Below are 15432 nucleotides of genomic sequence, written 5' to 3'. Positions count from 1 at the left end.
ACATGAAATTTTGTTTTTTTTCTTTCCTTTTCTAGACCCCCCTGCATGTGAGTCCCCTCTCCCTGATTGGTCATGAATTTGAAAAAAAACAACGACTTTGTGTCTTTCAAGAATCAGGTGATCCTTTGTTGAATCAACCCATCTTCAACGAAACCGTTCAAGGGTTGATCAAACGTTGATAATTTTATTTTTAAACAATATTCTGTTCTTTTTTTTTCTCATCACAAACATTAAAAATAGAAATCAAGGCGATTCAATAGACTATTATTAAACAGATAAACTTTTTTTAATTTAAAGAGGTAATTAATCACATGTATATATCTATATAAATATCTTTTCTTTTCTTTCTCTCTTTGTCCTCTCTCTCTCTCTGTCTCTTTTTAACATCTCACTATCTATCTGATCAAACCATTTTATTTTAAAATAACTTCTCTTCCTCTCTCACTATTTTATCGTGCGTGTTTAAACATTCTCTCTCTTTTGATCGATTGGGTGGGTGGGTGGGTTGTATGTAGAATGTTTCATTGTGTTTGTTGTGACATGGTAGGATAAAAAGATTTAAGATTTAAAAACCCCTCACCTCACCACCATTGTAATTATTTTTAACCATTTCAAAGAGGATCACCCGGCACTTCTTTCTTACCACATTCAAAAAAGGGATAGAGAGCGGGAAAGAATGTCAGATCTCTCCTATCAATTATAATTATATTTTTAAATTTACTCCTTTCTCTCTACCATCTCATCTCTTTTTAAAAAACAAATTATTTTATATATAATTTAATACTTACTTAATTATTTCTTCTTCTTTTTAAAAAGTAGATAAATATATATATATAAAAAAATGAATAAAGTTATTTTAACCATCACTTTACTCCTCGCTTTTGCTGCTTTGTTTGCCACTGCTGCTCCACAAATCTGCTCAAGCCAATACGAATGTGACTCTGACCAATACTGTGTTAACGGATATTGCGCTGGTTGCAAGTCTGACTGTGACTGCAAGGGTGGTCAATTCTGTTCTTTCAATACCCTCGACTTTGTAAGTCAAAAAACAAACAAAAACCTTTTCGATTCACAAACCATAACTAATCATTTATAACTTTTTCGTTTCCTTTCTTTCCATCTCTCTTAGGGTCGTTATGGTACCTGTCAAAAGTTCGATGTTGATGGAGATGATTGCATTGATTTGTCATTAGGATCAATCCAAGATGAACGTGTTGACAACTCTACCAAGTGTGCCGTCACCTACTACGATGTCCGTAACTCTGTTGGTAACCGTATGGTTGTTGAAAAGCTCGGTTCCTGTATGTCTGGCAAATGCCGTATTTGTGACTACGCCAATGACGGTAGTATTTGTACCACCGGTAAGTCTGGTCCACGTACCTGTGTCTTCCCAGGCAAGACCTACACCCACCACTCTGCTCCATGGGCTCCAGGAGCATATTTTTCAAACACCGTCTCTGTCTGGTTGGCCATCTTCTTCTGTTTCATCGTCATTATCACTGCTTTCCACGTCATTGGTTTCTTGAAAAAGTAAACACCCAAATTTAATCCAAAACAAATTACTTTGTAATGTACGCTCTGCTTTAAAATAAACATATCCAATTAAATTATTCATGTTTATAAAATTGTAAAAACAAACAAACAAAACACAAAGATAATATAAACATATCTCTTATATACATTGAATTTGGAATCCAGTTATACAACTTGTTTGGAATCGATTGCCCCCTTTATCAACCACCTAGCAAGTATATGAAAAAGTTTGGAGGCATTTGAATATTATTGAATTGATCAACCAACAAGGAGGAGGAAGATCTTTGTTTCAAGATATATATGTAATCACCAATAAACAATTGTGATACTAGGTTTTCGGTAAAAACATTCTTTTTTTAAAAATTAAATCTGTTGCTTTGGCGAACTAAAGTCAACCTGTTTCAGCTTTAAAGCTAGTAATCACCAAACCCACACACACACACACACACCATCGGATACTTTACTTTATTTGTATATATATCATCATACCCATTATTATATTACCAATGTGTGTCTCAAAGTAAGAGACTTTGGCGCCATTTTTGAAACTTCTTGTAATTTGTATTTTTTTTTTTTTGGAGGGAGAGTTTTCGACAAAAATAATTAATGATCATTGCTACATTTTAGTTTTCAAAAAAGTATTATTACTATCAAGTCGACTAGTTTATAGTTATATACATATATATATATTATATTAATATGTATATAGAAAGTATAACATTAGAAGGATTTAAATCCTATGCAAGAAAGATTAAACTTGATAACTTTGACCCATCATTCAATGCCATAACAGGTATGACATTAAATGCATACATCTATATATTATTTATTAATTCATTATTTTAAAACCCTAAACAGGTATGAATGGTAGTGGCAAGAGTAATATCTTGGATGCTATATGCTTTGTATTGGGTATTTCAAAGTTGGGTCAAGTTCGTGCAACAAAGTTGGATGATTTAGTGTACAAACAAGGTCAAGCAGGTATCACTAGAGCTACAGTATCCATCACATTTAACAATCTAGATAAATCTCGTTCTCCACTAGGTTATGAGACTCATGATAGTATTTCAATTACAAGACAAGTATGTAAAATGAAAAAGAAATGAAATAAGATAAAAGATATAAGATTCTTTTACTTATTTATTTCTATTTTTAGGTAGCAATAGGAGGTAGAACAAAATATATGATTGGTGGTCAAGCAGCAACACAAGATAGAATTAAAAATCTTTTTGATTCTGTTCAATTAAATGTTAATAATCCTCATTTCCTTATTATGCAAGGTCGTATCACAAAGGTTATCAATATGAAACCACATGAATTCCTTTCATTGGTTGAAGAAGCTGCTGGTACTAGAATGTTTGAACAAAAGAAAAAATCTGCTCTTGATACAATTGCAAAAAAAGAATTAAAATTGATTGAAATTAATAGAGTAAAGAAAAGAAACAAGGAAAAGAAGAAGTAGAGGAGGAATATTAATATTAATATTTTTTACTTTTCTTTTAGATTTTAAATGAAGAAGTAACACCAAAATTATTACAATTAAGAACAGAGAAACAAGCATTGACACAATTTTTAAATAATGAGAAGCAATTGGAACAATTGGAAAGATATTGTACTGCTTATGAATACTTTGAATCAAATAAAAAGGTTCAAGGTCAATCAGAGACAATCAAGGAAATGAATTTGGAAAAGAAAACATTGCAAGATCAAATGGTAGAATATACATCAGAGATTGATGCTACCAAAAAGAAAATGAAACAAATGCAAGACAATAGACAGAAACAGTTTAATAATCAAATCGAAGAGTTGGAAGCCAAAGAAGATAAATTGGGTCAGTTGGTGGCCAAACAAGAGACTCTACACAAACACAAAAAAGAAGCATTGGATCGTGAAATATCGTCGGTTGGTTCGATTGCAAAGTCTACCAATGAAATCAAACAATCCATTGCCAACAAGATCAAGGAAAAGACGGCCATGGAGAAAAAGATTGAAGGTATTGTACAAGAGAATGATCGTTTGGGTGCACTCGTCAAACAACTTCAAAACAAGTTGGAAGGTATTGCAGCTGGTATCACTACCGACGACGATCAAGACAATGGTTCATTCACTGATCAATTGATGAATGCTAAAAAAGAGGCTGTTCGAGCTGCATCGGAATTCAAACAGGCCGAAATCCGTATCAAACACATGACAGAGGAATTGTCAACCAAAAAGAAAAGTGTCAACAAGGAGGAAGAAGATTTCAAGAGAATGAGAAACGAAGTTGGTTCGGTTGAAAAGGAAGTAGTTCGTCTTCGTGAACAAGTTCAATCTCTCGAAGGTGGTCACTTGCGTCAAGAAGAATTGTTGGTTAGAAAGGGTGAACTCGAACCAACTTGTTTCCAAATCCGTGAGAGAATTGGTGTCCTGGCCTCTCAATTGTCGGGTATGGAGTTTACCTATTCAGATCCATCAAGAGATTTTGATCGTTCCAAAGTTCGTGGTGTCGTTGCCAATTTAATCTCTCTCAAAGATGCCGATACTGCCACTGCCCTCGAAATTTGTGCCGGTGGTAAACTCTACAATGTCATTGTTGAAGATGAAATCACTGGTAAAGCTCTCCTTGCCAAAGGTAACCTACGTCGTCGTATGACATTCTTACCTCTCAATCAAATCGATGGTTATACAATCGACGATAGAAAAGTAAAAGGTGCTGAAAAATTGGCTGGTAAAGATAATGTTAAAACTGCAATCTCTCTTGTCAATTATGATCCATCACTTCAAAAAGCTATGAATTTTGTTTTTGGTTCTTCTTTTATTGCAAAAGGTAAATTAAAACAAACACAAATAATAATTATATATATATTAATTTTTCTTTTTTATTTTATTTTGGTTTAGATAAAAAATTTGCACAAATGGTAGCATTTGATAAAGATATTAAAACAAAAACAATTAGTTTAGAAGGTGATGAATATAATCCAGTAGGTTCATTGACTGGTGGTTCAAGACAACAATCTGGTTCAGTTTTGAATCAAATCCAAAAATTAAATGAAATGAATGCTCAACTCAGACAACATCAAACTGAATTGGAAAAGATCAATTATCAATTGGCTCAAGCAAAATCTTCATCTGATCAATATAAACAACTCAAACAAAATCTTCAATTAAAAGAACATGAACTTGGTTTAATTAATCAAAGATTAGAATTTAATCCCCAAGCTCAAGTAAGAAAAAAAAAAAAAGAAAAAAATAGAAAGAATAGTTTTATTAATATTTATATTTTTTTAGTTACTTTCTAGTATAAAAGAAATTGAAATTAAATTAGAATCTGATAAACAATTATTAGAAGATAGTAAAAAGAGAGAAAAAGAAGCAAATGCAAAGGCAAAAGAATTGGAAAGTCAATCAAATGATTTCCAAGCAAGAAGAGATAAACAATTAAAAGAGATTGAAAAGAATTTGGCAGAAAACAAGGAAAAGTTTAACAAGTCCAACAAAATTGTTAAAAGTGAACAACAAGGTATTGAAAAGTTGACATTTGAAATTGAAGAATTGGAATCTGAATTGGCAACCATCACCAAAGAATCTGCTTCAAGTGAAGATGTCACTAAAAAGCTTCAAAAGGAACTTGAACAACTCTCAAAGGATTTGGAAAAGGCTACAGATGATTACAATGGTGTGCGAGATGAATTGGAAAAACTTAGACAAGACTTTAAGAATCTAAATGAATCGATCAGAGAAATGTCTGGTCAAGTTGAAAAGTTGGAGAAAAAGATTTTCGATACTGGTCTAAATGTTAAAAAGGCAGAACATAAAATCTCTACTTTTACAAAGGAAATTGCTGAAGCTGAAGCTTGTATTCGTAATTTAGATAAACAACATCCTTGGATTAAATCTCAAAAACAGTAAATATCAAAAAAACAAAAAAATTAATAATAATAATTATTAACCTTTTTTTTCTTTTTCTTTTTCTTTTTCTTTTTTTATTAGTTTCTTTGGAATGCAACATGGAGATTTTGATTTTGAAAATAATCCACAACAAAAAATTAGTGCAATGTTGAAACTTCGAGCTCAACAAAATGAAACTGGCGGTAACCTCAACAAGAATGTTTTAAAGTTACACGATCAAGTAGAAAGAGATTATGTAGATTTGAAAAACAAAAAGGAAACTGTTGAAAAGGACAAGGAAAAAATTGAAGCAGTCATTAAAGAATTGGATGAAAAGAAAAATGAATCACTTGAAAAAACTTGGAAAAAAGTTAACAAGTATGTAAATCAAAAAAATAATGTATTAAGTTAACTTTGGTTTGTTTACTCATCTTATTTTTATTTAGCGATTTTGGTAAAATTTTCTCTGGTTTATTAAAAGGTGCAACAGCAAAATTGGAACCATTAGAAGGTAAATCAGTTTTGGAAGGTCTTGATGTAAAGGTAGCTCTTGGAGGTGTTTGGAAGGATACACTTAGTGAATTGAGTGGTGGTCAAAAATCATTGTTGGCCTTGTCATTAATTTTGGCTCTCTTACTTTTCAATCCCGCTCCAGTCTATATTTTGGATGAAGTCGACTCTGCTTTGGATCTTTCTCATACTCAAAACATTGGTGAAATGCTCAAAGAATACTTTAACAATGCTCAATTTATTGTAGTCTCTCTCAAAGAGGGTATGTTTAACAATGCAAACATTCTCTTTGAAACTAGATTTGTTGATGGTATCAGTGAAGTTCGTCGTAACAATCTTAATCAAAATAAGAAAAAGAAACTTCAATAAAAAATAAAAAAGAAAAAAGATAACATGTTTTGTATAAATTAAAATGATTTTATTTACTTAATTGTATCGGTTGAAATTCATCATTTTTATAATGTTTTCTAATAAAAGAAATAATGGCAGCTATTCCAGTTGGTGTAACACCTGGAACTCTACTTGCAGAACCAATGGTTGTTGGTCTAGTCTCTGATAATTTTTGTCTCATTTCAGTTGATAGTTGTCCAACTTTATAGTAATCTAGTGAATCTGGAATGGCACGTGATTCTTCTTTTTGGAATCTTTCAATCTCGGTTTGTTGTCTAACCAAATAATCTGAATATTGACATTCAGATTCAATCACTGGTATAATATGATGTGGTATCGCATCCAATCTTTCTCTTCCAAATAATGGTACCAATGTTTCCAATGTTATATGAGGTCTCTTTAAAATATCAAATAATGATTTTTTACCATTATTTATACTACCAATTCCACATTTTTCTAAATATTCTAAAGATAATAAATAAAACAAAATAAATTAATAAATCTATTTATATATATATATATATATTTTTAATTTTTTTAGATTACCTTTAGGAGAAAAAAAAGTAGAATTTAAATAATTTATAGTATCATTTATAATATTTTCTTTTTTTAAAAATTGTTGATAACGATCTTGAGTAACACAATCAAATTGATAACCTTTTTTTGTTAATCTTTGATCTGAATTGTGAGCACGTAAACTAATTCTATACTCTGATCGAGATGTAAACATTCTATATGGTTCAGTGACGCCGAGGGTAACCAAATCGTCAACCATGACACCGAGATAACCTTCTGAACGATCGACGATCATTTGTTGTTTGTTCGAGTCCAATGAGAGTGAAGCATTGATTCCAGCCAAGATACCTTGAGCTGCAGCCTCTTCGTATCCAGTGGTTCCATTAATTTGTCCTGCAAAATAGAGACCTGGTATTTTTTTGGTTTCCAACGTCGGTCTAAGTTCACGTGGATCGACATAGTCATACTCTACAGCATAACCAGGTCTCAACATGTTTACCTGTTCCAAACCAGGAATAGTCTTTAAGAATCGAAGTTGTACCTCTTCGGGCAATGAAATGCTGATACCACTTGGATAGATAACGTCTGTGTTGTATCCTTCTGGCTCTAACCAAATTTGATGTGTTTTGGCTTCAAAACGCTCAATCTTGGTTTCAATCGATGGACAGTATCTTGGACCCAAACCTTTTCCATCACCACTGTCAAGTGTTGGTCTGCGATCAATATTCTCCAAAACAATACGATGTGATTCCTCTGTTGTTCGTGTCATATAGCAATAGAGTTGATTGTCTGCATATTTGACACTGTCATTCATAAAACTAAATGGTGTTGGGATGACATCACCCTCTTGTACTTGTAAACCTTGATAGTTTATAGATTTGCCATCGAGTCGAGGTGGTGTTCCAGTCTTTAGTCGTCCCAATTGGAACCCAAATCTAGCCAATGTCTGTGACAACTTTGTAGCCGCCTTGTCTCCTATTCTACCAGCAGGTACCATCTTTGAACCAATATGAATGACACCTCCCAAAAATGTACCAGTTGTAATAACCACTTTTCTAGTCTTTATAATAGTTCCATCAGATAGAATAACACCAGCCACTCTTTCCTTTTCACCATCTTGTTCTAAAAGTAAATCATCAACCATTGCTTCACGTATCGACAAGTTACCACCTTGATCATGACTATAGCCTGCCAATATGTCGTGTACAGATGCTTGATATAATTCACGATCTATTTGTGCACGTGGACCGTGTACAGCAGATCCCTTTGATTGATTCAATATCTTGAATTGACAACCACTCTGATCTGCTGCCAAGCCCATCACACCGCCCAAAGCATCGACCTCTCTCACCAAGTTTCCTTTTCCAATACCACCGATCGAAGGATTACAAGACATGACACCAATAGTATTGATCGATTGTGTAATCAATAATGTTTGAGCACCAACACGTGCCGATGCAGCACATGCCTCTGTTCCTGCATGTCCACCTCCAATCACAACTACATCATATTCATTTCGATCGGTACGATTACATAATTGTGATTTAAATTCTCTTTCTTTAAAGTTATTTATACAAAATGATGATGTTGAAATTGATTCTGAATTGTTGGTTGAATAATAATATTTACAAATTGAAGAAGTAGATGTAGAAGGAGATTTATATAAACAAGATAATGAAGAAGAAGAAGTAGAGTTAAAGTTTGATAACTTTAAAGACAATGATAAATTCCTTTGAATAGATGATAATCTATTCAATTGATTAATCATCTCTCTTCTCTTTTATATATTGTGATGTATTGTCTCTTTGTTTGAAAAAAGAAAATACTTTCTACAATCGTTCGTTTTTTTTTTACTATTTAAAAAAAAGGATGAAAAGACGTAGTAAAACACGATGTATATAGTAGTAAAAACTTAATAAGAGTTTTTTATTAATTTAAAAAAAACCATGAAACTTGGTAGTTGTGTGTGGAGTATAGAGGGGATCGATCTGATCTACTAGTTTAGAAGATGAGCTTCTTGGCGGTTTGACCAGTAATGGTGAAGTTGGTGTTGGCTTCAGCCAAGATGGAGGCACCCTTGTGGATGGAACCGCAGGTACCAGTGCAAACAGCGATTTGGACTTCGTAGGAACCGGCTTGGAATGGCTCTTGTTCAGATGGTTGGGCTTGGAGAGAGAATTGGACTGGGTAGACACCTGGGGCTTCGTAGAGGATGAGTTCAGCACCACCGACAACGTTGCCAGCTGGATCGATGACGTTGAGACCGACTTGACCGACGTTGACGACAGAGGTGACGTTGTAGACGGCAGAGATGGTGAAAGTGGTACCTTGTGGAGCAGAAGCTGGGGTAACAGAGACAACGTTGATGCTAGCAGCAGCACCGGCGTTTTGTGGGCAGGCTCTGGCGACTTGACAGAAATAGATGGGATCTGGGTCTTCTTCTTGGACGAGCTTGACAAATTCTTCGATACCGAAATAGTCACAGGCAAGTGAACAGACCATGTTTTCAATGCTGTTTGGTAATAAACCACAGAGACCCTAAATTATATAAAATAAAATAATAAAAAGATTTTGATTAGTTTTGATTTGTGTTATGTTTAAAATTGATTGATTTTTTTGACACATACAGAGCAACCACCAATGACACCACCGTTGACGATGATGTTGAGGAGATCGTTGATGGCTTGACCCATAGCGTCAACACAGACGGCACAACCTTCACCCTTCTTTCCGACCTTAGCCTTGGAGAGTGGGGAAGCAACAGATGATGCAACGAGGGCGAGAATAACGATTGAAGCTAAAATTTGCTTGAACATTGTATGAATGATATAATGTGTTATGTGTTCGTTTGAAACTACAATAATAAAGTGCTGAGGTTGTTACAAGTTGTAGGAGCTTAGGAGCTTGGTATGGAAGGTTGAAAAAAAATTAAAAAAAATAGAAATTTTGTTCGTGAAAAATATCTTGGCGGGCTGCAACTTTGCTCTCTACTCTTTTTATCTGGATTTTTTTGGGCTTGCCTCACAGCTGAGCTGTGGTCTTCAACAACTTTTCACCATTGCATGACGTGAGACAGAGGCAAGTTTCTTGATTCTTTTAATTGATTTTTGCAGCAATAATACAAATTTCGCGAAATTTTATCTGTTTTAAATATCGACAAACCATTGGAGCTGCAATCGTAATCAAACATCCGATGTAGAAATGTCAATAGATTCTTCGTCTTGCTGACTGATTTAATTATTCATTCACACACCTTTGTTTTTTATAACCTAATGAACATCGTTGTCGGGGGTTGTTTGGTACCCGAACCCGTTTGACCGACAGAATTGGGGCTTTGTTTCAAAAATCTCTACTTTTCATTGTACAATTGTTGTAAAGTATCCTAGGAGATAGGAAATATTGATATTTCCATCTTTCCCAAACCCATCTTCCAAACGAATCCAATAAAATTATAAAAAAAATAAAAGAGATAAGAATCATTCATTAATCGATCTTTCCTTGATCAATCCATTAAGTTATTATTAATGTTGTTTCTTTTTTTTTGTTTACAAAATACACTGTTGTTTTTTATTCAAAAAATGATAATGTTAAAAGTTTTTGGTTATAAATAATATATTATATGAAGGGAGAGAGATAGATTGAATTGGGGGATAGATATTTTTTGGTTATTAATTAATTATTCTCTATCGATGGATTGATGGATTATTTGATTTAAATTTTTGATGATAATGTTTGTGTTGATGTTGTTGATGAGTTGGATGGAGGGAAATAAAATAAAAAAAAATAAAAAGAAAAAAAACTAAAAAGAAAGAAACTTTAAATCTTTTTCTTTTTTTTTTTTAAACTAAAACATTTTCTTTTTTTTTTTTATATATTATTATTATTATTATAGTATTATTGTTATTATTATTTTTGTTGTTGTATTAGTTTGAAGTTTTTTGTTTTTACTCTGAATGGTCCTCACCAACGAAATAATGGAATACAATATCGAAACCTTCCTTGTACACTGTGTAGCCGAATCCCTTTTGCAAGTATTGGTATTCAACATAGGCTGGGCCAACGCCACCAAGGGATTGTTCAAACTTGGTGATTCTTTCCTTGTTGGCTTGACCATAGTCGCACAATTGATTGACGACTTCACGGCTTGGTTTTGGCACCAAGAGACCCAATCTGACGAAACCTTCAGACGAGGTGATGACGCTCAAACATAGACCGCCCATTTCAGAGGAACCTTGACGCAAAATGTCGAGGGCTGGGCCTGGCAATTGTGGGAATCCAAATGACTTGAAGGCATCGATGGCAAGATTTAGTTGAGTGGAAAAGTCTGGTCCGGGTAATTTGAGACGTATTTCGGTTTGTCTGGGTGGTGCTGCTCCCATATCTCTACCTACACTATAACAATTTAATACATCATTGGATTCAGCCCATTCTGCCAACTAAAAAAATAAAAGTTAGCAAAAATGGTTATTATTGTTGTTTTTATATTTTCTATCTTTTTACCTTTCTAGTTGGTTCACCAATATCAGAAGCTTCAATGGCCAATTTAAGTGGAATATCGACTGGGAAGTACCAACCTCCATCCATACCACCCTTATCAGACATATCGATCCATGATCCAATCTTTACTGGGTTGATGAGAGCACCAACATCGTTGAGACGATCGATTTCAGTCTCTGGAGCGCCGACATTCCAGAAAAAGTCGACCATCTTTTGGATGAATATATTTTGTGGACCGGCTGTTCTCCAGGTCAATTTTTGCATATCAATAGAGGTGGCAACATGGAATTCGATTGATGTGCCACTTTGTAAATCACTTTGTGGCGGAATACTCTCTGACCAAATTTGCCAGAACTCTAATACCTTACTATCCTCCTAATTGAAAAAAAAAAAAGAAAGAAAAAGAAATAAAAGAGTAAGTACTTGATTGGTGTGTATACATGTGATTTGATTTGTTTGACTTACATCACGTAAGAATGGAATAACAGATTTAGCATTTGAAATTCTTGATCTTGGGCCAGTTGAGCTAGCTGGCTTTTCTGGTGTACCGTTTTGTGGTTTTGGTTGTTCGACAACGCCGGCGGGTTTGGTCGCCGACTGGTCAACTCGTGTAGCAGACCCACCTTCGCCACCAAAGGCACGACGAATCGATTCAATCCACTGTTTCATATCCGATTCAACTTCGGCGTAAATATAGTAAACTCTTTTAGACGTTCCTAAAGAGAACATGAATTTCTTTTTCTTATCCTTATCTCTTTCATCTTTAACAAACGAATCTGGTTCAAATTCAATTAAACCAGTAGCTTCAACATCCTATTAGTTTAATAATAATAATAACAACAATTGTTAAATTAGATCTCCCCCTTTTTTTTCTTTCTGCTGATACTATATATATATATCTTTCTATCTTTCTATCTATCTATCTATCTATCTACATACTGTCTTGTTTTTGAAATAATACAACTTCTTTCCTTTTAGTACAAACCATCTTCTTCTCCATGTCTTGATGGCACCACCTTGTTTGGTTAACCAACCTTCTCTATCTGCTGGTGCTAATTGAGCAACAGAAACCTAAAAGTTGAGTAGTTTTAAAAAAAAAAAAGTTATTAATATCTTTAACTTTAAAGGAATACATATATCTATCTATCTATCATCTATCAATCTATTCCATTTCTTTATCTCAATCTATCAGTTGTCATATTATTATTGTTGGGATATTGACATATTGATATCTCTTTCAAGATAGATTGATATTATTCAAAAAGTTTGAGTTGATGTTTTTGTTTGTTTATCTTTACCATTAATACTGGGTCGGTCATTTTCTTGTTGTTTCTTGATGTTGTTGTTGTTGTTGTTGTTGATTTTTAATATACAAATTTGTGTTGTTGTTGTTGTTGTTGTTGTGAAGAGTGAATATAGAGTATCGTATCGATAGTTCCAACTACTTTGTGTTTTGTCTATATGCCTGTCTGTAATAAAATACAATATCGAGAACTACTCTTATATTACTAATACGCTTCTATAAATAAGATAGCAGTCGATAGATAGATAGATAGATAGGTAGATTTATGTAAAGGTTGCAAAGAGGATCAAGATAGATAGATAAGGTGAAAGAGAGAGAGAGAGAGAGAGAGAAAAAATATTATTAGTTAAAATTCGGATTATTTTGAAAAAAAAAAAAAAAAAAAAAAAACTTTTGTCTAGATTTTCAACCAACCTCCTTCTCATCTCATCCTTTCGCGAAATAAGTTGGGTGGAGATGGATGGATGGGCCAAGGAAGCAAGCAAGATGTGTGATTGATAATAAATAATATAAATAATAATAGCATACCAACAATTAATTGATACACAATGAGATAGAGATAAATCGATCGTCTGTTTATACAACAAAGAAAGAGGGGCTTTTCCAAAGCGATAATACAAAAATAAAAAACTTTCAGATAACGCTTGGCAATTGCCACACACAGACACACAAAACAACACAAATATAAATATCTTCAAAATTGTTGTGGAGCCACTGAGATCCCCCCACAACTTATCTTTGATCCAACTTAAGTTATAACAATTATTATTACTTAATCAACACAATAATAATATAATAATAACATTACTATTATTACTATATTATTATTATTAAAGATTAATAATCGATTCTCTAGTTGATATTTTTTTTTCTGAAGCATGTGGATATCTTTTTACAGAAATAAAGATCTCGATTCACTTTTTAAATATGTTGTTGATCTGAACCTTGCTCCTTGCTTGTTGTTGTTGTTGTTGTCTTTGCTTGTGTTATTTGTCTATCCGAAACTATACTATATACTTTGTGTGAGTCTAGTTTTGGTGAAGGGTGCGATTGTTGGAAATTGTTGTTGTTGTTGTTGTGTTGTTGTTGTTGTTGTTGTTTTAAAATCACCTAGGTCTTAACACAATGTGATGAGTGATAGATATTGATTGAATGATTGGGTGATTGATTGATTGGATGATTGATTGATCCCTACCTGTGTGTTCTTTTGTTGACACTGATTACTACTACTAATAAATACTAATACTACAAAATAACAAGAGCCAATGTATAAAAGACAGCAGTAACGGCGCGATTCAAGGAGGATATTGTGAAAAAAAAAAATTAAAAAAATTGATCCCAAGAGTTGGTGGCGATTGCACCATGATGAAGGGGTATCTTGGCTCTATAGTATCTAGTATCTGCTGTTGATTCATTCCCAATGGTTTGCACCATGCGTACGCATATTTCTTCGGCCCAACCACAGGGTGGGTGTATTAGGTTTGGACATACCTTTGAGATCGTAATAATAATAATAATGAGAGATCGTTAGCTATAATACAAGAATGTTTGGTCATAAATACAAAATCTATTATTGATCTGTCTATTGTTGTTGGTAAAAAAAAAAATAAAAAATAATAATTCTGTAGCACTTGGAGATTCGGTGGTTCAAGGAATACTAAATACTCATTTATTCGCTTGATTTGAACTCAACTCAATCGTCTGTCTACTCGACTTGCATTATAAAGAGAGAGAGAAAGAGACACGATGAGTAATAATAATAATAATAATAATGAAGAACAAGACAACAACAATGATCAAGATCAAGATCAACCAATGATAGAACAAGACGATGGTGATGAAGAACAAGACTTTGAAAAGCTTGCAGATTATCAACTAGAACAAGACGACGATGATGATGATGATGGTTATGATGATCAAGGTGATCAAGATGACCAAGATAACAATCAACAACAGCAACAACAACAACAAGACAATGGGAATCAAGAAGATGACGACGACGACGATGATGATGATGACGATGATAATGACAATGATGGTGAAAAGGAAGGAAAAGAACCTCATATGAGACCATCATTATTATTGGCAAGAAGAAAGAAAACAATTCATGGTACGCATAGTAGAAACTTGATTGAAAAGATCCTAAGAATCAAGATTCAAAGTCATCCTTATTGGAAGGAAAAGTGTATGGGTTTAAATGGTATGTCTCCTTTTGTTTGTTTGTTGTTTGTTGTTTGTTATATTCATTTTATATAACATTTCAAAAGTTACTAAAACTAATACTTACTTCATTTTCTTTTGTTTAGAGGAAACATTGGTTGATAGAGCAATGGCATTAACATCATTTGGTGGTACTTGGGGAGGTATGAAACAACCTACACATTTCATTTGTTTGATGTTAAAGATGCTACAAATTCAACCAGACAAGGATATCATTATCGAGTTTATCACCAATCAAGATTTCAAGTATGTTAGAATTCTTGGTGCATTCTATCTTCGATTGGTTGGTAAACCAGTTGATATTTACAATTATTTGGAGCCATTATACAATGACTATAGATCGGTCAGGATGAAGAATGATCTTGGTCAATTCAACAAGATACATGTAGATGAGTTTGTACAGGAACTGTTGACTGGCAACTATGCTTGTGAAATTGTACTTCCCAATCTACCGTCTCGAAGAACATTGGAACAACAAGGACTATTGGAAAAACGTGTCAGTGTACTAGAAGAGTTAAAACTCATCAATATGGATAACCTCAAACAAGATGTTTTGGAATGACTTCGAAGAACAAAAGGAAAAAACAAAGACAAGC

General features: G+C 33.5%; 4 protein-coding genes across 4 annotated transcripts; 2 read left to right on the top strand and 2 right to left on the bottom strand.

Annotated features, from left to right (window-relative positions):
- Nucleotides 1-841: 841 nt before the first annotated feature.
- Nucleotides 842-6279, top strand: smc2 (structural maintenance of chromosome protein; the record flags this gene model as incomplete). Its single annotated transcript, XM_004357313.1, has 10 exons — nucleotides 842-1036; nucleotides 1130-1517; nucleotides 2243-2326; nucleotides 2392-2615; nucleotides 2690-2962; nucleotides 3037-4339; nucleotides 4411-4736; nucleotides 4801-5417; nucleotides 5503-5778; nucleotides 5847-6279. 10 exons carry the CDS (start codon nucleotides 842-844, stop codon nucleotides 6277-6279), a joined length of 4119 nt encoding a protein of 1372 aa, XP_004357369.1.
- A 49-nt stretch (nucleotides 6280-6328) lies between these two features.
- Nucleotides 6329-8584, bottom strand: DFA_02645 (Glucose inhibited division protein; the record flags this gene model as incomplete). Its single annotated transcript, XM_004357312.1, has 2 exons — nucleotides 6329-6765; nucleotides 6847-8584. 2 exons carry the CDS (start codon nucleotides 8582-8584, stop codon nucleotides 6329-6331), a joined length of 2175 nt encoding a protein of 724 aa, XP_004357368.1.
- Nucleotides 8585-8817: 233 nt separating this feature from the next.
- On the bottom strand, nucleotides 8818-12632 carry DFA_02644 (pleckstrin domain-containing protein; the record flags this gene model as incomplete). The annotated part of the gene is made up of 8 exons (XM_004357311.1): nucleotides 8818-9354; nucleotides 9444-9670; nucleotides 9866-9909; nucleotides 10765-11252; nucleotides 11317-11688; nucleotides 11779-12126; nucleotides 12253-12384; nucleotides 12612-12632. The coding sequence occupies 8 exons, from the start codon at nucleotides 12630-12632 to the stop codon at nucleotides 8818-8820; spliced, it is 2169 nt and encodes a 722-aa protein (XP_004357367.1).
- A 1730-nt stretch (nucleotides 12633-14362) lies between these two features.
- On the top strand, nucleotides 14363-15398 carry prpf38a (putative U4/U6.U5 small nuclear ribonucleoparticle-associated protein; the record flags this gene model as incomplete). Its single annotated transcript, XM_004357310.1, has 2 exons — nucleotides 14363-14816; nucleotides 14923-15398. The coding sequence occupies 2 exons, from the start codon at nucleotides 14363-14365 to the stop codon at nucleotides 15396-15398; spliced, it is 930 nt and encodes a 309-aa protein (XP_004357366.1).
- Between the last annotated feature and the right edge of the window lie 34 nt (nucleotides 15399-15432).

The sequence above is a fragment of the Cavenderia fasciculata genome, assembly GCF_000203815.1.
Source record: "Cavenderia fasciculata unplaced genomic scaffold Scf_Dfasci-G-b-190b03.r1-5, whole genome shotgun sequence".
Lineage (NCBI taxonomy): Eukaryota > Evosea > Eumycetozoa > Acytosteliales > Cavenderiaceae > Cavenderia > Cavenderia fasciculata.
The sequence above is the reverse complement of the archived record's forward strand: the minus strand, read 5'-3'. Positions and strand labels throughout refer to the sequence as shown.